We start from the raw sequence: 22,152 nt of genomic DNA on the forward strand, positions 1-22,152 counted from the left end.
CACTGAAGACTTAACCATCACTGGGAACGTTAGAAGACTCAGCATCTTCCAAAGGCATCCTCAAAGAGGAATCACAAAAACGTCCTCAGCAATGACATTGAAATAAGTATAGAGCATCACAGCGAGCTTGCTTGGAGGACACACGATTTGTGTGTGTTGTGAGATTATTCTTTTATAAAAATTGGTCATATTAGCGTGTTACATTCAGTTTTTCTTGTGCAGCAATCCCAGGCTACCCTGGGCCTTGTGAGGTATCTCACAGGGCAGCCCAGAGAGGTATTTGGCCATCCTCAGGGGTACAAGTAGACTACATCTCCATTTTCCTTTGCTTCTAACATATTTGATCACTTCAAAAATAGAGTAGCTGAGGAGAAAGATGGCAGTGCTTAACAATAAATTAAGCTTTTAGTGTTTATTTTTCTTATTAAAAACCTGTTATCTTTTACTTTAAAAAGTATTTACTGAGTGCCTGTTCTACTGAAGCAAATTCTGGGTGCCGAGGATATAAGAGTGAATAAGAGAGATAAATTTAGGAAAAGTAGACAATAAACAAGCAAATCATAAGTAAGAAAAATATAAAGTGTGCTAAGGCTATGCAGTGAATTAAAATAGGTGATGTGAGAGTGGCTGGTGACTACAAGGAAGCAGTGTTTTCTTCCTGCTACAAAAAACTACATACATATCAAAAGAAATAAAATAAAACATACTTAAAACCCTGCACACCAAGAGATAACCACCATTAGTCTTGGGTGTATGTCCTTCCAAACCCTGCTCTATCTCTGTGTGCTCAAGAGTGTGTACATGTGTGTGATGTTTTGTTTGTATTGTAAAATAAGATCATACTATTAATACTGTGTTGTGACCTGCTTTTTTCATTTAACATATTATGAACAATTTTATATGTCAGTAATATTACTTTTATAATGCCATTTTAACAATTATAAAATATTCCATTTGGTTGATTTAATCAGTCTTCAGTTATTGGATGCTTGGACTGTCTATTGCATAACTCAAAACAATCACATGAAAGGGTGTCATATTTAGCTAAAGTTTACATGGTCAAAAAAATTATTCATTTCTAATGTTGAATGATACAAGTTTCTCTCCATCACTGTAAGATATATACTTTTCATTCTTCTGGTTTGGCTTGTTGTTTTGGGTGGTTTTGTTTCTGCACCACGAGGCATGTGGGATCTTAGTTCCCCAAACAGGGATCAAATTCTTGCCCCATGCAGTGGAAGCGCAGAGTCTTAACCATTGGACCGCCAGGGAAGTCCTGGGTTTTTTTTAAATCTTCTATCTGCCCCCCGGGGACATTCCACAAGGCAGAATCTTCAGCTATTGACTTTTTCCTGTATTTCTTTCCTCAGTTATTTCATTCAGATTTACAACACAAATTGTCTTAACTTCTAGGTGAAAAACCCCCAGATCTTTATCTCAAACCCTGTGTTCTCTGCCATGTGGCTGTCCGACCACTTGCCTTCTCTAAAACCTGCCTTGTCTAAAACCTCAAGACTTGCCTTTTCTAAAACCAAACTATCTTGCCTTGTCTAAAACCAAACAATCCTCAAACTTGCCTTGTCTAAAACCTTGTCTAAAACCAAACTTGCCTTGTCTAAAACCAATCACACCTCTCTGTCTCTTGCTTTGTCTAAAACATGCCTTGTCTAAAACCAAACAATCACACCTCCCTGTCTCTTCAATTCCAACTCTTCCTCATAATTTCCCTGTTTACTACAAAGATATCATCATGGCCCCAATCATTTTAGCCTAGAAAAGTTAAATTACCTTTGACTCCTCCACAAAGCAGATACGATCCTCTTTCATAATGTGATTTTCAGACTTCTTTTCTTTTCCGTCATCACTGCCTCCTCCCTAGTGGCAAGACACTTTCTGCTTAGCCCGAATTATTGTTTTAACAGTCTCCTCATTGATTTTTTTACTTGGTAACCCCTCCCTTTCAATTCTGCCTATATCCTCTGGATCTTACTGCATCAGTTATCCCCCCTTTGCCTTCAGAATCATCTCATTCCACCCTCTTTTCCTCCCAATCTTTATTTAAATATGCGCAAGTCTCCCCAGACTTAAAAATGTTTTTGTGACTCTAGACAGCTTTCTCTACTTTATGACCTCAAACTCACCTTGCCACAGTCTGGCTTCAGGCCATTTCACTCTACTAAACCTCTCATTCAATCCCAGTGGCTTCTAATTGACAAATCCAGTGGATTCTTCACAGCCTTATGTCACCAGATTTTTGTCTACATTGGGCTGTTGATAACTTACTCGTAAACTTTTCTGGTTCTCTCTATATTCTCTCTCATTGTTCCTATACCATCTCTTCAGAAAACTCTTCTCACCTTGACCTCTTAAATACTGGTATTTCTGAGGGTTCCATCCTCAGCCCTTGGTTCTCTGCATGTTCTTCATCTACTTTGGCTATTTTAATTACGATTTAGAAGCTTAGGACTTTTAAATCCCTGTATCTGGGCCTCACACTTGTGGGTATAACTGCCTGATGGATCTTACCCTGAATGCTCTACCAAAGGCACCACAAACCTGAAACTATCTTCTCTCCCCTAAAACCGTTCTTAGTTTTCTGTTTATCTCAGGTGGTGGTACTATCATTCACCTAATCATTCAAACCAGAAATGTGGAAGTCATCTTTCATTTCCCTTTCTCTTTCGTTTCATCTCTCCCTTTCCCCTCATCCAACTCGTCATTGCATTCTACAGTATTCACAACTAAACAAGAATTAGTATAATCTCCTAACCAATCTTTGTTTCCTCTGTGTGTATACTTCATAAGTTGCAGTGTGTCCATGAATTTCTCACTCTGAAAGTCTCAATATTCTGTTTATACCATTACCCAACTAACAAATAAAATGACCATTCTATTTCATTTTACATAATTTAAAACAAATATTATAATACATAGAAAAAATGTTGCAGTGGCCGCCAAATTAACTAATATAAGGAATGCCTTCAAATAAAGATAAATTAAAACATTGCGAAATCTCTTCTCACCACTTATTTGACAGGAGCTTAGCATTCAGTCTTTCATCCTATTAAGTTTTGCCTTTCAATTGGCATTGCTCTACAAAAGATGCTTGTTTCCTCTCTTCATTCAAGAAACATTTACCTTCTGCCCACTGACTCTCCTAGCCTAGCTGCTATCTGGGGAATAAAGGTATTGCTTTTGCCCAGAGCTCAAGTGAACTTTATTCTGGACATCAAGTTTGTCATCTCTTTTGAATATTTCTAATTGTCAGTAGTCTGTATTACAGGAACACTTGAATAATTTTAGTAATTTCAAAGTGGAAGTTATATATATAAACTTAGCTGAGAATTCTGCATTTACCAATAGCTGGGCAGCATGGATTTCAGAGCAACAACTCAAAAACAATTGTTTCCTTTTTTTAGAGAATTCCTAATGGGCTTATTTGTGTTTCTTCTTAATTTGTTTTTCTTCTGCGTGTAAAACTGCCTTTCTTAAGGTTTACACAGAAAGATATATCCCCAAATTGAAGCTCTTTTCCTTCCATGTGAGCCTAGGTTGATAATGAAATTGGGGAATTAAGAGGAAGAGAGTTAAGGACAATCTAGAAGAGCAGAACTCACTAGATAGAAATGACTGAACTGAACCCACAAGCTCTAAGAGCAGCCAGGGAGAAAATCAAACTTAAAGTTAAATGATCCATCAGCTACCTTCCTTTTTTAATGAGAAATAAGACAGATGCACATAGAGTATTAACAATAACAATTTAAAATACCCCGAACTTTGTCACGTGGTAGCTTATCAAGAAATAACAACGATTTTATAGCCTTGAAGAGAAATGAAAACCAGCCTCAAAAGGCTGCACACTAGATGTGTAAATATTGGCCTATTCAGAGAAGTGGCATCTGATATATGCATTTTACCTGTTATGTCACTTAAACATTTCCCACAGGTATTTTCTGTGGGTTAAAATTTTCTGCACACATTGTGTGAAATGGAGAAGACAAGTGTCAAAACCATAGAATTGTACTTTTTTTTTTTTTGGCCTTGCCACGCAGCATGTGGGATCTTAGTTCCCTGACCAGGGATCGAACCCGTGCTCCCTGCAGTGGAAGCGTGGAGTCCTAATCACTGGACCACCAGGGAATTCCCTTTTTTTTTTTAACAGCTTTACTGAGGTATAATTCACTTGCCATACAATTCACCCACTTACTATATACAATTCAGTGGCTTTTAGTATATTCACGGAGTTGTGCATCCATTACCACAATCACCTTTGCAACATTTTCTTTACCCTAAAAATAAGCACACCTGCCTTAAGCCATCACTCTCCAATCTCACCATCCCTAAGAAACGACTCATTTTCTATCAGTTTTGCCTATTCCTAACATTTCATATTAATGCAATCATACAATACATGGTAATCTATGACTGACTTGTTTGACTTAGCATAATGTTTTCAGTGTTCATCCATGTGGTAGCATGTATCAGTACTTCATTTCTTTTTGTTGTTGAATAATATTCCATTGTATGGATACACCACGTTTCATTTAGTTCAGTTGGTATATATTTGGGTTGTTTCTACTTTTTCGGCTGTTATGAATAACAGACCTATGAACATTCATATACAGATTTTTCTGTGGACATGTTTTCGTTTCTCTTGAAATATACCTAGAAGTGGAATGTACTTAGAAATGGAACTCTTTGTTGAACCATTTGAGGAACTACCAGATTATTTGTGAAAGCATCTACACTATTTTATATTACCATCAGCTATGTATGAGAGTTCCAATTTTTGCATAAACTCACCAGTATTTGTTATTACCTGTCTTTTTTATTGTTGCCATCCTAATAGGTGTAAAGTGTTATCTCATTGTGGTTTGCAGTTTCCTGATGACTCATGATGTTGAGCTTTTTCTGTGCTTAATGGCCATTTGTGTATCTTGCTTGGATAGTTGTCCATTTTGATCCTTTGCCCATTTTATTTTTAATATTTATTTATTTATAAATTGTTATAAATAGTTTTAGTTGCAGCACATGGGCTTTTCACTTCATTGCAGTGCACGGGCTTCTCTCTAGTTGTAGCACGTGGGCTCTGTAGTTGCGGCACATGGGCTTAGTTGCCCCTTGGCATGTAGGATCTTAGTTCCCCAACCAGAGATCGAACCTGCGTCCCCTGCATTGCAAGACAGATTCTTAACCATTGGACCACCAGGGATCTTAACCACTGGACCATCAGGGAAGCCCCCTTTGCCCCTTTTTTTTTTTTTTTTTTTTTTTGCGGTACATGGGCCTCTCACTGCTGTGGCCTCTCCCGCTGTGGAGCACAGGCTCCGGACGTGCAGGCTCAGTGGCCATGGCTCACGGGCCCAGCTGTTCCGTGGCATGTGGGATCCTCCTGGACCGGGGCACGAACCCATGTCCCCCACATCGGCAGGCGGACTCTCAACCACTGCGCCACCAGGGAAGCCCCCCTTTTTAAAATTGAGTTATTTTTCTTTTTATTGTTGAGTTATAATAACTCTTTATATATCCTAGATACAAGGCTCTTGTCAGATACATGATTTACAAAATTTTCTCCCATTCTGTGGGTTGTCTTTTCATTTTCTTGATGGTGTCCATTGAACCACAAATGTTTTCATCTTGACAATGTCAAGCTTATATTTTCTTTTATTGCTTGTGTTTCTAGTGTTTTCTCATGAAGGAGTACCGTATATTTTTAATGGCTTTATTGAGCCTTGATTGACAGACAGTAAACTTCACATATTTAAAGTGTGTACATTGACAAGTTTTGACATATACATATACCTGTCAAAGTCTGTTGCCCACATATTATTTGGGATATTTGTTTTTTATGATTGCATTTTGGAAGTTCTTTATATACAAATCCTCTTATTACAAATATTTCCTCTCATCTCTGGCTTGTCTTTTCATTCTGTGAACACTGTCTTTCAAAGGGCAGAAGTGCTTAATTTTGAAAAAGTCCAATTTATTGATTTTTTCTTTAATGGATTATGATTTTTAGTGTCACATCTAAGAAATTTTCACCTAATTCAGTCACAAAGATTGCCTCCTATGCTTTCCCCTCGAATTTTTATAGTTCTACATTTTACTTGTAGGTCTTTGATCCATTTTGAGTTAATTATTCTATATGGTGCAAGATATGGATCCAAGTTCCTTTTTTGGTAAATTGTTCCAGCACCATTTGTTGAAAAGACATCTTCTTTCCACGTAATTGCCTTTGATCTTTGCTGAAAATCAATTAACCATATGTGTGTTGTTGAGTATATTTCTTCACTCTCTATTCTGTTCCAATGATCTACTGTCCATCTTCGCAGCAGTACCACATGCTTTAATTACTGTTGGTTTACAATGAATAGTGAATTCAGGTAATGTAAATCCTTAAACTTTATTCTTCTCTACCAACATCATTTTGGCCATTCTAGGTCCTTGACATTTTCTGTGAATTTTAGGATCAGTTCATCAATTTCTGGAAAAAAAAAATGTCTCCTGAGATTTTGATTGATATTACATTGAATCTGTAAGTCAATATGGAGATAACTGACATATTAACAATATCGAATCTTCTGCCCAATATCGAGTCTTCTGCCCATGACCACTGTATGTGTGGGTGTGTGTGTGTCCTTTTATTTTATTTAGGTCTTTAATTTTCTCAGGAGTGTGTTACAGCTTTCAGTGTACAGGTCTTGTTCATCTTTTGTCAGTATGCAAGTATTGCATTTTTTATTGCTTTTGTCACTTGTACATTTTTATTGAAACTCCTGATTGTTGTTTGCTAGCATACAGAAATACAACTGACTTTTGTATATTGATCTTGTATTCTGCCACCTAGCTCTATGTACTTATTAGTTATACTAGGTTTTTTAATAGATATTATAGGATTTTCTAAATAGGTGGTCAGATAATTTATGAATAAAGACTGTTTTTCTTCTTCCTTTCCAATCTTGTTCCCTTTTCTTTGTTTTTTTTTTTTTTTTGCCATTTACAATGGCTACAACCTGTAATTCAATGTTGAATGGATATGGTGAGAGCAGACATCATTGTCTTGGAGGAACAGTGATCTTAGGAAGACAACATTCAGTCTTTCAGTATTAGTATGATGTTCAGTGTACGTTTTCTGTGGACACCCTGTATCATGTTGAGAAAGTTCCTTCTATTCCTAGTTTGCTACAATTTTGGATCAGGAATGGATATTGGATTTTGTCAGATATTTTTCTGCCTCTATTGAGATGATCATATGGTGTTCCTTTTTGAATTTATTAATCTAGTGAATTGAACTGATTTATTTTAAAATATTAAAGCAACTTTGCATTCCTGCAATAAACCCAAGTTGATCATGATTTTTTATCTTTTTATTCTATCTGTAGTCTTCAATTTTCAAGGTACTTAGTTCACTGAAACATGTCCATATCAGAATCATGTCGTATCTTTGCATGGTTCTCTGGTTATCATGAAGCAAGATATGTATATGAGTTTGAGTGAACACTGTACCATGCAAAGCAAGATCTGACTCTACTGTTGGATTTGATTTTCTAGAGTGTTGTTAAAAATTTTCACATCTGTGTTCGTGAAGAATATTGGTCTGTAGTTTTCTTATAATATCTTTGTCTAATTTGATGTGTAATGTGGCTTCTTAGATGAGTTGGGAGGCATGTCTCTCTCAACAATTTTCTAAAGAGTTTCTGTAGAATGGGTATTATATATTCTGTAAAAATTTGGTAGAATTCATCAGTGAAGCCATCTGGACCTGGGGTTTTGAAGAAGGCTTAAAACTGCAATTTGAATTTCTTTCTTTATCTTATGAATGAGCTTTGATCATTTTTGACTTCTAAGGATTTTGTTCGTTTCATCTAACCTGTCAATTATATTGGCACAAAAATTTTTATAACATTACTTTATTATCCTTTTAATATCAGTAAAATCTGTTGTGCTGTTACCTGTCTCATTCCTGTTATTTGTACTTTGTATCTTCTCACTTTTTAGTTTTTTTAAATGGCCATTCTCATTGGAAGTTTATCAGTTTTAAAATTGTTCTTCCTGAAGAACTGGCTTTTGGTTTCATTGATTTTTCTCTATTGTTTTCCTGTTTTCTACTTCTTTGCTTTCCTCTATGTTATTATTTCATTTCTTCTGCTTATTTTAAATTTTATTTCCTCTTATACTTCAGTTTCTTAAGGAAGAAAGTGAGATCATTGATTTGAGATCTTTCCTCTTTTCTAATAAAGTGTTTAGTGCTATAAATTTCCATCTAAATACTGCTTTAGTGACATACTGCAAATCTTGATATGCTGTGTCTTTATTTTCATTCAGTTCAAAGTATTTTGTCATTTCCCTGTGCTACACTGAACATTGTGGTACATGTCTCTTTTTGGATTATGGTTTTCTCAGGGTATATGCCCAGTAGTGGGATTGCTGAGTCATATGGTAGTCCTGTTTTTAGTTTTTTAAGGAACCTTCATACTGTTCTCCATAGTGGCTGTATCAATTTACATTCCCACCAACAGTACAAGAGGGTTCCCTTTTCTACACACCCTCTCCAGCATTTATTGTTTGTGGATTTTTTTGATGATGGCCATTCTGACCAGTATGAGGTGATACCTCATTGTAGTTTTGATTTGCATTTCTCTAATGATTAGTGATGATATTGATCATCCTTTCATGTATTTGTTGGCAATCTGTATATCTTCTTTGGAGAAATGTCTGTTTAGGTCTCCTACCTATTTTTGAATTGGGTTGTTTGTTTTTTTTTATACTGAGCTGCATGAGCTCCTTGTATATTTTGGAGACTAATCCTTTGTCAGTTGGTTTGTTGGCAAATATTTTCTCCCATTCTGAGGGTTGTCTTTTCATCTTGTTTATGGTTTCCTTTGCTGTGCAGAAGCTTTCACGTTTCATTAGGTCCCATTTGTTTATTTTTGTTTTTATTTCCATTTCTCTACGAGGTGGGTCAAAAAGGATCTTGCTGTGATTTATGTCATAGAGTGTTCTGCCTATGTTTTCCTCTAAGAGTTTTATAGTGTCTGGCCTTACATGTAGGTCTTTAATCCATTTTGAGTTTATTTTTGTGTATGGTGTTAGGGAGTCTTATAATTTCATTCTTTTCCATGTAGCTGTCGAGTTTTCCCAGCACCACTTACTGAACAGGCTGTCTTTTCTCCATTGTATATTCTTGCCTCCTTTATCAAAGATAAAGTGACCGTATGTGTGTGGGTTTATCTCTGGGCTTTCTATCCTGTTTCATTGCTCTGTATTTCTGTTTTTGTGCCATACCATACTTTCTTGATTACTGTACCTTTGTAGTATACTCGGAAGTCAGGGAGCCTGATTCCCCCAACTCCATTTTTCTTTATCAAGATTGCTTTGGCTATTTGGGATCTTTTGTGTTTCCATACAAATTGTGAAATTTTTTGCTCTAGTTCTGTGGAAAATGCCATTGGTAGTTTGATAAGGATTGCATTGAATCTGTAGATTGCTTTGGGTAGTTTAGTCATTTTCACAATATTGTTTCTTCCAATCCAAGAACATGGTATATCTCTCCAGCTGTTTGTATCATCTTTAATTTCTTTCATCAGTGTCTTATAGTTTTCTGCACACAGGTCTTTTGTCTCCTTAGGTAGGTTTATTCCTAGATATTTTATTCTTTTTGTGGCGATGGTAAATTGCAGTGTTTCCTTAATTTCTCTTTCAAATTTTTGTCATTACTGTGTAGGAATGCAGTAGATATCTGTGCATTAATTTTGTATCCTGCTGCTTTACCAAATTCATTGATTAGCTCTAGTAGTTTTCTGGTAGCTTCTTTAGGATTCTGTATGTATAGTATCATGTCATCTGCAAAGAGTGACAGTTTTACTTCTTCTTTTCCGATTTGGATTCCTTTTATTTCTTTTTCTTCGCTGATTGCTATGGCTAAGACTTCCAAAACTATGTTGAATAATAGTGGTGAGAGTGGGCAACCTTGTCTTGTTCCTGATCTTAGAGGAAATACTTTCAGTTTTTCACCATTAAGACTGATGTTTGCTCTGGGTTTGTCATATATGGCCTTTATTATGTTGAGGTAGGTTCCCTCTCTGCCTACTTTCTGGAGAGGTTTTATCATAAATTGTTGTTGAATTTTGTCAGAAGCTTTTTCTACATCTACTGAGATTGTCATATGGTTTTTATCCTTCAGTTTGTTAATATGGTGTATCACATTGATTGATTTGCATATGTTGAAGAATCCTTGCATTCCTGGGATAAACCCCAATTGATCATGGTGTATGATCCTTTTAATGTGCTGTGGGATTCTGTTTGCTAGTATTGTGTTAAGGATTTTTGCATCTATATTCATCAGTGATATTGGCCTGTAGTTTTCTTTCTTTGTGACATCTTTGTCTGATTTTGGTAGCAGGGTGATGGTGGCCTCATAGAATGAGTTTGGGAGTGTTCCTCCCTCTTTTATATTTTGGAAAAGTTTGAAAAGGAGAGGTGTTAGCTCTTCTCCAAATGTTTGATAGAATTCGCCTGTGAAGCCATCTGGTCCTGGGCTTCTGTTTGTTGGAACGTTTTTAAATCACATTTTCAATTTCAGTGCTTGTGATTGGTCTGTTTACATTTTTCTTCCTGGTTCAGCCTCAGAAGGTTATGCTTTTCTAAGAATGTGTCCATTGCTTCCAGGTTGTCCATTTTATTGGCATATAGTTGCTAGTAGTAATTTCTCATGATCCTTTGTATTTCTATAGTGTCAGTTGTTACTTCTCTTTCATTTCTAATTCTGTTGATTTGAGTCTTCTCCCTTTTTTTCTTAATGAGTCTGGCTAATGTTTTATCAATTTTATTTATCTAATCAAAGAACCAGCTTTTAGTTTTATTGATCTTTGCTATTGTTTTCTTCATTTGTTTTTCCTTTATTTCTAATCTCATCTTTATGATTTCTTTGCTTCTGCTAACTTTGGGGGTTTTTTTTGTTCTTCTTTCTCTAATTGCTTTAGGTGTAAGGTTAGGTTGTTTATTTGACATTTTTCTTGTTTCTTGAGGAAGGATTGTATTACTATAAACTTCTGTCTTAGAACTTCTTTTGCTGCATCCCATAGGTTTTGGGTCATCGTGTTTTCATCGTCATTCATTTCTAGGTATTTTTTGATTTCCTCTTTGATTCTTTCAGTGATCTCTTGGTCATTTAGTAGTGTATTGTTTAGCTCCATGTGTTTGTATTTTTTACACATTTCTTCCTGTAATTGATATCTAGTCTCATAGCATTGTGGTCGAAAAAGATACTTGATACAATTTCAATTTTCTTAAATTTACCAAGGCTTGATTTGTGACCCAAGATATGATCTATCCTGGAGAATGTTCCATGAGCACTTGAGAAGAAAGTGTATTCTGTTGTTTTTGGATGGAATGTCCTATAAATATCAATTAAGTCCATCTTGTTTAATGTATCACTGAAAGCTTGTGTTTCCTTATTTACTTTCATTTTGGATGATCTGTCCATTGGTGAAAGTGGGGTGTTAAAATCCCCTACTATGATTGTGTTGCTGTCGATTTCCCCTTTTATGGCTGTTAGCATTCTCCTTATGTATTGAGGTGCTCCTGTGTTGGGTGCAGAAATATTTACAATTGTTATATCTTCTTCTTGGATGGATCCCTTGATCATTATGTAGTGTTCTTCCTTGTCTCTTGTAACATTCTTTATTTTAAAGTCTATTTTATCTGATATGAGTATTGCTACTCCGGCTTTCTTTTGATTTCCATTTGCATGGAATATCTTTTTCCATCCCCTTGCTTTCAGTCTGTATGTGTCCCGATGTCTGAAGTGGGTGTCTTGTAGACAGCATATATACAGGTCTTTTTGTATCCATTCAGCCAGTCTGTGTCTTTTGGTTGAAGCATGTAATCCATTTATATTTGAGGTAGTTATTGATATGTATGTTCCTATTACCATTTTCTTAATTGTTTTGGATTTGTTATTTTAGGTCTTTTCCTTCTCTTATGTTTCCTCCGTAGAGCAGTTCCTTTAGCATTTGTTGTAAAGCTGGTTTGGTGGTGCTGAATTCTCTTAACCTTTTCTTGTCTGTAAATGTTTTAATTTCTCCATTGAATCTGAATGAGTTCCTTGCTGGGTAGAGTAATCTTGGTTGTAGGTTTTTCTCCTTCATCACTTTAAATGTGTCCTGCTACTCCCTTCTGGCTTGCAGAGTTTGTGCTGAATGGTCAGCTGTTAACCTTATGGAGATTCCCTTGTATGTTATGTGTTGCTTTTCCCTTGCTGCTTTTAATATTTTTTCTTTGTATTTAATATTTGATACTTTGATTAATATATGTCTTGGCATGTTTCTCCTTCGATTTATGCTGTATGGGACTCTCTGTGTTTCCTGGACTTGACTCTTTCCTTTCCCATGTTAGGGGAGTTTTCAACTCAGACCCTTTTTCTTTTCTTCTTCTGGGACTTCTATCATTAGAACGTTGGTGTGTTTAATGTTGTCCCCAAGGTCTCTGAGACTGTCCTCAATTCTTTTCATTCTTTTTTCTTTATTCTGCTCTATGGTAGTTATTTCCACTATTTTATCTTCCAGGTCACTTATCCATTCTTCTTCCTCAGTTATTCTGCTATTGATTCCTTCTAGAGAGTTTCTAATCTCATGTATTGTGTTGTTCATCACTGTTTGTTTGCTCTTTAGTTCTTCTCGGTACTAGTTAAATGTTTGTTTTATTTTCTCCATTCTATTTCCAAGATTTTGGATCATCTTTACTGTCATTACTCTGAATTCATTTTCAGGTAGACTGCCTATTTCCTCTTTATTTGTTTGGTCTGGTGGATTCTTACCTTGCTTCTTCATCTGCTGCATATTTCTCTGTTGTCTCATTTTGTTTAACTTACTGTGTTTGGGGTCTCATTTTCACAGGCTGCAGGTTTGTAGTTCCCGTTGTTTTTGATGTCTGTCCCTAGTAGGTGAGCTTGGTTCAGTGGCTTGTGTAGGCTTCCTGGTGGAGGGGACTGGTGCCTGTGTTCTGGTGGGTGGGGCTGGGTCTTGTCTTTCTCGTGGTCAGGGCCACGTCTGGTGGTGTGTTTGGGAATATCTGTGAACTTAGTATGATTTTAGGCAGCCTCTCTGCTAATGAGTGGGGTTGTGTTCCTGTCTTGCTTGTTGTTTCGCATGGGGCATCCAGCACTGGACCTTGCTGGCCGTTGGGTGGAGCTGGGTGTTAGCGTTGAGATGGAGATCTCTGGGAGAACTCTTGCTGATATTACATGGGGCCGGGAGGTCTCTAGTGGTCCAGTGTCCTGAACTCGGCTGTCCCACCTCAGAGGCTCAGGTCTGACACCAGGCCGGAGCACCAAGACTCTTTCAGCCACATGGCTCAGAAGAAAGGGGAGAAGAAAAGAAAAAATTTAAAACTTTTTTAAATTATTAAAATTAAAAAAATACTAAAATAGAGAGCAACCAAACCCATAAACAAATACACCAATGATAACAAGCACTAAAAAGTAAACTAAGATAAACATAGAAATCAGAAACAAATCAGCCTCAGACAGCAAACCCCAAGTGTACAGTTGCTCCCAAAGTCCACCGCCTCAATTTTAGGATGATTCGTTGTCTATTCAGGTATTCCACCGATGCAGGGTACATCAAGTTGACTGTGGAGGTGTAATCCACTGCTCCTGAGGCTGCACGGAGAAATTTCCCTTTCCCTTCTTTGTTCGCACAGCTCCTGGGGTTCAGCTTTGATTTGGGCCCCACCTCTGCGTGTAGGCACTCTCAGGCATCTGTTCCCCACCCAGACAGGAGGGAGTTAAAGCAGCGGCTGATTAGATCCCTCTTGCTCACTCAGTCCGGGGAGAGGGAGGGGTACGGTAGTCATAATTGGAATGCAGGGCGAGCCTGTGGCTGCAGAGGCCACCGTGACGTTGTAACAGCCTGAGATGCACCTGTGTTCTCCTGGGGACGTTGTCCCTGGATCACGGGACCCTGACAGTGGCAGGCTGCACAGGCTCCTGGTGGGGGGCGGTGGATAGTGACCTGTGCTTGCATACAGGATACTTGGTGGCGGCAGCAGCAGTGTTAGCATTTCATGCCCATCTCTGGGGTCCGAGCCAATAGCCACAGCTCGTGCCCATCTCTGGACCTCACTTAAGCAGTGCCCTGCCTTCTGTGGGCACACAGGGAAGGAATCCCCTCTCCTCACACACCCTGAAACAATGGTCTCTTGCCTCTTCAGCATGTCTGAATTTCTATAAGTTCAATGTTTTTATATTCCACATACAAGCGATATCATACAGTATTTGTCTTTCTGTTTCTGATTTACTTCACTTAGCATAATGTCCTCTAGGTTCATTCATGGTGACACAAATGGTAGGATTTTCTTCTTTATTTAAGGCTGAATATTCCAGTGTATGTATATATCACATTTTCTTTATTCATTCACCCATTGATGGACACTTAGATTGTTTCCGTATCTTGACTATTGTGAATATTACTGCAACAAACATGAGAGTTCAGATATCTCTTTGAGATGTTGGTTTCACTTCTTTTCAATATGTACCCAGAAGTGGGATTGCTGTATTATATGGTAGTTCAAATTTTAGTTTTTTGAGGAAACCTTACATTTTACATCTGCTTATGTCATTAACACCATGCTGTGTTGTTTAATTATCAGTTATCTTTAAAGATTTAAATAACAAGAAAATCTTTTCTGTTTGCCTACGTATTTCACATTTTCACTGCTCTTCATTCCTTTGTGTAAGTGCAGATACTCATCTGGTGTTATTTCCATCTGCCTGATGGACATTAACATTTCTTATAGAGCAGGAGAAAAATATTGACATAAATGAGTATATAAGTATTATTAACCTTTTAGTGAAAGAAACCATAAATTTTAAAAACAATAAAAGGCTGGGGTGAAATGTTTATAACATATCAGAGTAATAATAACAGCACATATAATAATAACAGCAGATATTGCAAGTGTGTTGTGCTATGTACTGGGCACTATATTAAACCATTTACCATGTATTTTCTCATTTAACCCTTACAACAGCCATTTGAGGTAATGTACTGTTGGGTTTTTTAAAAATTTTTATTGGAGTATAGTTGCTTTACAATGTTGTGTCAGTTTCTGCTGTACAGCAAAAGTGAATCAGTTATACATATACATATATCCCCTCTTTTTTTGATTTCCTTCCCATTTAGGTCACCACAGAGCATTGAGTAGAGTTCCCTGGGCTATACAGTAGATTCTCATTAGTTATCTGTTTTATACATAGTAGTGTATATATGTCAATCCCAATCTCCCAGTTCATCCCACCCCCCACCTTGGTATCCATAAGTTTGTTCTCTACATCTATGTATCTATTTCTGTACTGTTTTAACACTCATTTTGCAAATAAGAATATGAGAATAACAGATAGGGGCTAATGTCCTTAACAATCAGAGATCTAAAATCCAATTATTTAAAAAATTTAAGTGCCAATTCTTAGAAGAAATATCAATAGATAATAAACATTAAAGTAATACTCAGCTTTTCTCATGTAATCAGGAGAATGAGGTAATTTTTAAGCTACCCAATTGGCAAAAATAAGAAGCAGTGTTACTAATATTGGCAAGATATGAAGAAGGATATACTTGTACACTACTAGAGGTATAAATTGGTACATTTTTTTAGAAGGCCATTTAGCTTTACTATCCACATTTAAAATACACATATCCTTTGACCAGATGACTTAATTTGGAAATCCTTATACAAATTCTCAAGGAAAAATAACGTGTGTGTGTGTGTGTGTGTGTGTGTGTGTGTGTAGGGAACAATTGAAGACAACCTGATTATCAATAGCAGGGTGTTAAAACGAATGATGGCATAGCTGTATAATGGAGTAAGCATTGAAAGGAATGAGCATGTAGGGAAACAGGCAGTTTGATGGGCTGCTGCTGGGGGGTATAAATTGGTACAACTTCTCTGGTGGGAGTTTTCAAAATAGATTTCAGAAGTCCTCATTCAGGTTGTATCCCTTTTCCCCATGTGTATGCTATGTTATTGAGTGGAAAGAAAAAAGTTGCAGAATAATATGTATAGTAGAACCCAACTGGGTTTTTTTTTTTTTTGAAGGATATATGTACTTAAATATTTGTATGTTCCCAGAAGAAGGTTTGGAAAGATGCACACCAAGTTGTTAACAGTGATTTTCCCTGGAAAGGAGTAGTTCAACTTTTTAAATGTCTCTATTACTTGAATTTTATAATAACTTTTGCAATAGTTTTGAAAAAAAAAAGTTTTAAAAGTTATATCAGTTGTAATTGCCAAAAACACATAGAGCAGTTGACTCAAAAGAAGCAAGACTGTTTCTCCCCAAGGGTTTCCAAACCAAATGAATCAGAATTCTTTCTTCCTGGGCTTAAATGGAATTTTTTTTCTATAGTTAAGATGTTGGGCTCTACCTGTAGGGCTCAGTGGAGTTTAAAAGAACTGAAATTTTATAGACCCCATGTTCCAGAGTATAAGACCAACCTGTTTCGTGAGCATTCAGACAAAAACCGTGGTGCATGGCATTTATAATCTTTACAAACTCATATCAAAAATTAAAATGACAAATTATGCAACTGCAGTTAGAGTTTTTGTTGTAGCTTATGTTGTGTATTTGAAATTGTGCCCAGAGTTATAATACAATAATGAAATCCTTTCATCCCTGTTGTGAAAAGGGAAACCAGTGGCAAATGATCACTCAAAACGTTGCCAGTGTGATGCATTGGTTATAAAAGATTATAGAGAGCTGCCTTGGGAATTCCCTGGCGGTCCAGTGGTTAAGACTCAGTGCTTTCACCGCCGTGGGCCCAGGTTTGATTCCTGGTCAGGGAACTAAGATCTCACAAGCTGCATGGCATAGCCAAAAAAAAAAAAAGGCCACCTTTATCACTGGTTCTCATGTTTTACTATAATCTAACAACAAAATACAGTGTTCTTCATTTCTGTGAAATATCTAGTAAAATTGTTTAGCTACAAAGGTAGGATGGGTAAATTACCTGGAAAAAGTATTACAAATTAGAATTTTAAAATCAGTTATTAGACAGGAGACAAAGAAGAAATCATTATTCCTTCTAGTGGAATAACACTATTATATGTTAGGCCTTGATCAAAGCCACCTCAAAGTTTTCCATGTAAATGTTATAATCTGGGAGTTTAAACTATTTGTGCTGGAATTTTTTATCTAGAAAAATAATGTGAAGCTAATCATATATCAAGTACATCAAGGAAATTGAATATTTTGCATATGTTTCCTTACCTCTATTGAACACTGAAAAATTTACCTTTCTTATAATAGAACTTTTTTTTCTTTTCCAAATTGCCCAGACCTAAAGTAATATCCAAAGTAATATTTTCATATGGAAAAAAAGAAATCTGTCTTTATAGTTTTATTTAAAATAATTATTAGAGAAAACTGAGCAGTAATAAAATTTAAGCTTTTTAGCTTATTATTTTTCTATGTAAAATAGAGGGACCTGAAGGAATGCAAATATTAGAAAATGCCTATAAATAGGAGCCATTACATCAAATCACACCATTTACAAAAGTTACTTCTGTATTTAAAGAAAATATTTTTACGTGGCATGGTGTTGCACTACATAAGAGTGATGATAATACAAACACTTTTACTAAGATCTAAGTGGATGACAGGAATTGTTCTAAGTATTTTGCACGCAGTATTTCATTTCTTTTTTACAACAATTCTTTAAGTACTCATGTTACTCAGTTTACAAATAAGGATCTGAGTCTTCAGGAGGTTAAATAACTTGTTTAAGGTCACATAACTGCTAAATGACAGAGCCAGAATTTGAATCCAGGTAATCTGGTTCCAAAATCTAAACTCATCACCACTTTGCCTATAGAGTAGGATTCAAAAGGGAGGACTTCATAGCTATGCAAAGTACAACACTTTTTTTTTTTCTATCTTTTATCTGAGAGGTGCTCAGCAATACTACTGTCTGTTTAGGAAGCTCAAATTTTATCATTGTAGATTTACTGCTTTGGGTTTACAAGACTTGGGGATGTCAGGAATCTCTATTTAAAATTCAGACTTTTACCTAAGGAGTTACACAAATCTAAAGGGATGATGACAGTGTCCAGGAACTCAGTAATGAAACACAGGGTCGATGGCTGTGGAGCAGCAAGGAAGGGCGGAGAGATGGACTTGGAAATCACAAAAGAGGAGAGAGAGGCCAACAACTGACTAACCTCAGGATTTTTGCCAAAGGCTGAAAAACGATAGCCAACAATTTACGTTTTTTATGACTCAGGACAATAATTAGTAAGATGTAGGGATTTTTTTCACATTACTTAAGTGTATACCATTTACCATCTCTTTGATTCTAGTAAATACAGCATAGCTGATGCTACTCAGCATTGATATGTTATATTAACTAAATGCCATTACCTTTGTCTCACAGCAATCAGCAGGCCTTTTTACTGGAGAATGTCCCTTGTAATAATGCAAGCTGTGAGGGGGCACGTCGTATGTTTAAAGTCTACTGGGAACTGATGGACCTAAACCAAATCAGAGATGCAGTGGTTGCCACCTTCTTTGATATTTACGAAGATGTGAGTTCAGAGCTCTTCTGTGTGTTTGGAATCTAACTGCCGTCCACCTTATCTCACTTTCACCCTATTTGACCAGAAAATGTAGATGAGATTATGAAAGCAAATGAGTTAATTAAAGAAAGCTCCCTTTAATGTTAAATGACAGAGGGAACACATTTATTGATACCACTGACTGATCAGTACAGTGAAATATGAAAATGCTTTTATCTAATTTTATGCTTGTTTAGATTAAACCACTAGAGAATCATGCTCACAGCAACTGTGCATGTGCACGAGTAGAGAAAAGGACAGCCAACATATAACAGACCCTTAAACCTGCACAAGATCACAGAAGAATGGGGTCAGTGTGTACTCTCTCTTAACCTAGTGAACTAGAGTTGGCATCTATTGCCACAGATTCTTGTGACTGTCTTCAGTTGCCAGGTGGCCTGGGAAAGGCGCTCAGGGCCCTGGTTTTCTTCTTTCTAATGTCAAAAGCCAGTTTATCAAGTGCTTCTGGGCATTGTTGAGGGAAAATAGAATCTCCCAAGCTGTTTTGTTCTTTAAAAGAAAGCCAGTTTATCACTCAGAAAAATAATAAATTATGATAAAAATGTGTTAAATTCCAGAGTTAATATGTCACAGTATATCCTTGTAAAACAATTTGATTATTTTAAAACGTTAAATCTCCATCAAGACATTATGTCCAACCCTAGGCCCAGTAGGTTGGTTTTTTTTTTTTATAAGAGGCTAATTCTCAATTATATGAATTATCCAAGTCCTTATTTTCCTCTGTCTCTCTGCTACCAAATCTTGTGTTCGTTCACTTTTCAGAAGCAATTTCCAAGCATAAAAGTAATTGGTAAAAATATCACAAGAGGGAAAATCAAGAGAATTAACTACAAATCAATTAATTTCTGTACACAAAAATATCATAAATGAAATTTAAAATGTGTTTAAATCTGGGAAATAAATTAGCTATGAAAGAATTAAATAATTAATATCCTTAACATAGAAAGGGTTTATTCAAACTGATACAAGTCACCAAAAACTCCCACTGGAAAAACAGAACATGATTAAGGCAATTTACAGAAAAAACACAAGTAGCTAACATATGAAAAGATATGATAAATGATCAATCTCATTAAGAGTCAGCAGAATGGAAATTTAAATGAACACACCTTTTTTACCCCCAGTAAAATTAACAAAGCTTCCCACTTTTTTAGGAAAAAAAAATAATGGGGGCCAGGGCAGATGAAAAGGTACCTTCTTTCTCTGATGATTGGAAACACTTTGGTACTCCATATCACAGACCTTTAAAACTTCATGCAGATATGACTGGAAGGAAGTACAAAATGCTAACAGTTATTTTCAGAGATTAAAATTATAGGTGTTTTTCATTTTATTTATATTTTAATATTCAAGTTTTTTTATTTTTAATATTATTTTTATTTTAAACATCAAGTTGAATAAATAAGGTTTATATTTACATGGTAAACATATCATGCATTTTCATCATTTTTTTCATTCAGTCTAGTAGTTTGTTCTTACCATTTTTATCTTTTTTCCAGGGAATCTTGGACATTGTAGTACTAAGTAAAGGATATACAAAGAATGATTTTGCCATCCATACACTAAAAAATAACTTTGAAGCAGATGCTTATTTTGTTAAAGTCATTGGTGAGTATTTGTTTTGTATGTTTTATTATTACTATTAAGTATTAACATTTAATTTTTTTAACATCCTTATTGGAGTATAATTGCTTTACAATGGTGTGTTAGTTTCTGCTTTATAACAAAGTGAATCAGCTATACATATACATATATCCCCATATCTCTTCCCTCTTGCATCTCCCTGCCTTCCACCCTCTCTATCCCACCCCTCTAGGTGATCACAAAGTACCGAGCTGATCTCCCTGTGCTATGCGGCTGCTTCCCACTAGCTATCGGTTTTACATTTGGTAGTGTATATATGTCCATGCCACTCTCTCACTTTGTCACAGCTTACCCTTCCCCCTCCCCATGTCCTCTAGTCCATTCTCTTGTAGGTCTGCGTCTTTATTCCCATCCTGCCCCTAGGTTCTTCATGACCTTTTTTTTTTTTTTAGATTCCATATATATGTGTTAGCATACGGTATTTGTCTTTCTCTTTCTGACTTACTTCACTCTGTATGACAGACTCTAGGTCCATCCACCTCACTACAAATAACTCAATTTCGTTTCTTTTTATGGCTGAGTAATATTCCATTGTATATACATGCCACATCTTCTTTATCCATTTATCTGTTGATGGACAGTTAGGTTGCTTCCATGTCCTGGCTGTTGTAAATAGAGATACAGTGAACACTGTGGTACATGACTCTTTTTGAATTATGATTTTCTCAGGTTATATGCCCAGTAGTGGGATTTCTGGGTCATATGGTAGTTCTATTTTTAGTTTTATAAGGAACCTCCATACTGTTCTCCATAGTGGCTTTATCAATTTACATTCCCACCAACAGTGCAAGAGGGTTCCCTTTTCTCCACACACTCTCCAGTATTTATTGTTTGTAGATTTTTTGATGATGGCCATTCTGACTAGTATGAGGTGATATCTCATTGTAGTTTTGATTTGCATTTCTGTAATTATTAATGATGTTGAGCATTCTTTCATGTGTTTGTTGGCAATCTGTATATCTTCTCTGGAGAAATGTCTATTTAGGTCTTCTGCCCATTTTTGGATTGGGTTGTCTGTTTTTTTGATATTGAGCTGCATGAGCTGATTGTAAATTTTGGAGATTAATCCTTTGTCAGTGCTTCATTTGGAAATATTTTCTCCCTTTCTGAGGGTTGTCTTTGCATCTTGTTTATGGTTTCCTTTGCTGTGCAAAGGCTTTTAAGTTTCATTAAGTCCCATTTGTTTATTTTTGTTTCTATTTCCATTTCTCTGGGAGGTGGGTCAAAAAGGATCTTTCTGTGATTTATAACATTTAATTTTGTATCCTCTCTGTCAACACACATTTTCCAAAGAGTAAAACATGCTCCTGCATAACGTATGTACAACTCTCCAAAGCAGATTATCAGCTTCAGTACAACAGTACCACCCTGTTCAAATTTTGCCAGCTGTCCCAACAATGGCTTCTTTCTTTCTGACCCAGAAGTCTGTCAAGGAATACCTACTGTCACATCTTCTCCAATCTGGAACAGTTCCTTTTCATGTCCTTATCAGTTTTAAAGAATACAGGCCTTACATTCTGTAGGATAATCCTGTTTCTTCTTTACCCAGCTCAGGATACACATTCTTTGCAGAAACTCCACTACATGGAATTTAGTGGAACCAATGCTGTGGCCTCTCAGTACATCAAATCAGTAAGCATGTGATGTTGACCTGTCCAACCACCCTGGTGATAACCTTGATTATCTGGTCATCTTGATCACTACTACTAGGTTTCCCCACCTTAAATTCACTATTTCCCCCTTTGTAATTGATTAGTATTTTGTGGAGGGGTATTCTGATATTACCTTAATAGACTTTTCCATATCAAATTTCTACCTACCAGCCTTAGAGTCCATTGACAGCTCCTGCCTGAATCAACCATCTATTTGATAGGTGTC

General features: G+C 36.3%; 1 protein-coding gene across 1 annotated transcript in view; it reads left to right on the forward strand.

Moving 5' to 3' along the window:
• ITFG1 (integrin alpha FG-GAP repeat containing 1) overlaps nucleotides 1-22,152 on the forward strand; it is a gene marked incomplete at its 5' end in the record, with an annotated part of 260,202 nt that overhangs the window by 150,790 nt on the left and 87,260 nt on the right. Inside the window, 2 exons of the mRNA XM_079722990.1 lie at nucleotides 18,429-18,579; nucleotides 20,130-20,238. Of these exons, the coding sequence (XP_079579116.1) occupies nucleotides 18,429-18,579; nucleotides 20,130-20,238 (260 nt within the window). The remainder of the gene's footprint in view (nucleotides 1-18,428; nucleotides 18,580-20,129; nucleotides 20,239-22,152) is intronic.

This window comes from Hyperoodon ampullatus (assembly GCF_949752795.1).
Source record: "Hyperoodon ampullatus genome assembly, chromosome: 18".
NCBI classification, from domain to species: domain Eukaryota; kingdom Metazoa; phylum Chordata; class Mammalia; order Artiodactyla; family Ziphiidae; genus Hyperoodon; species Hyperoodon ampullatus.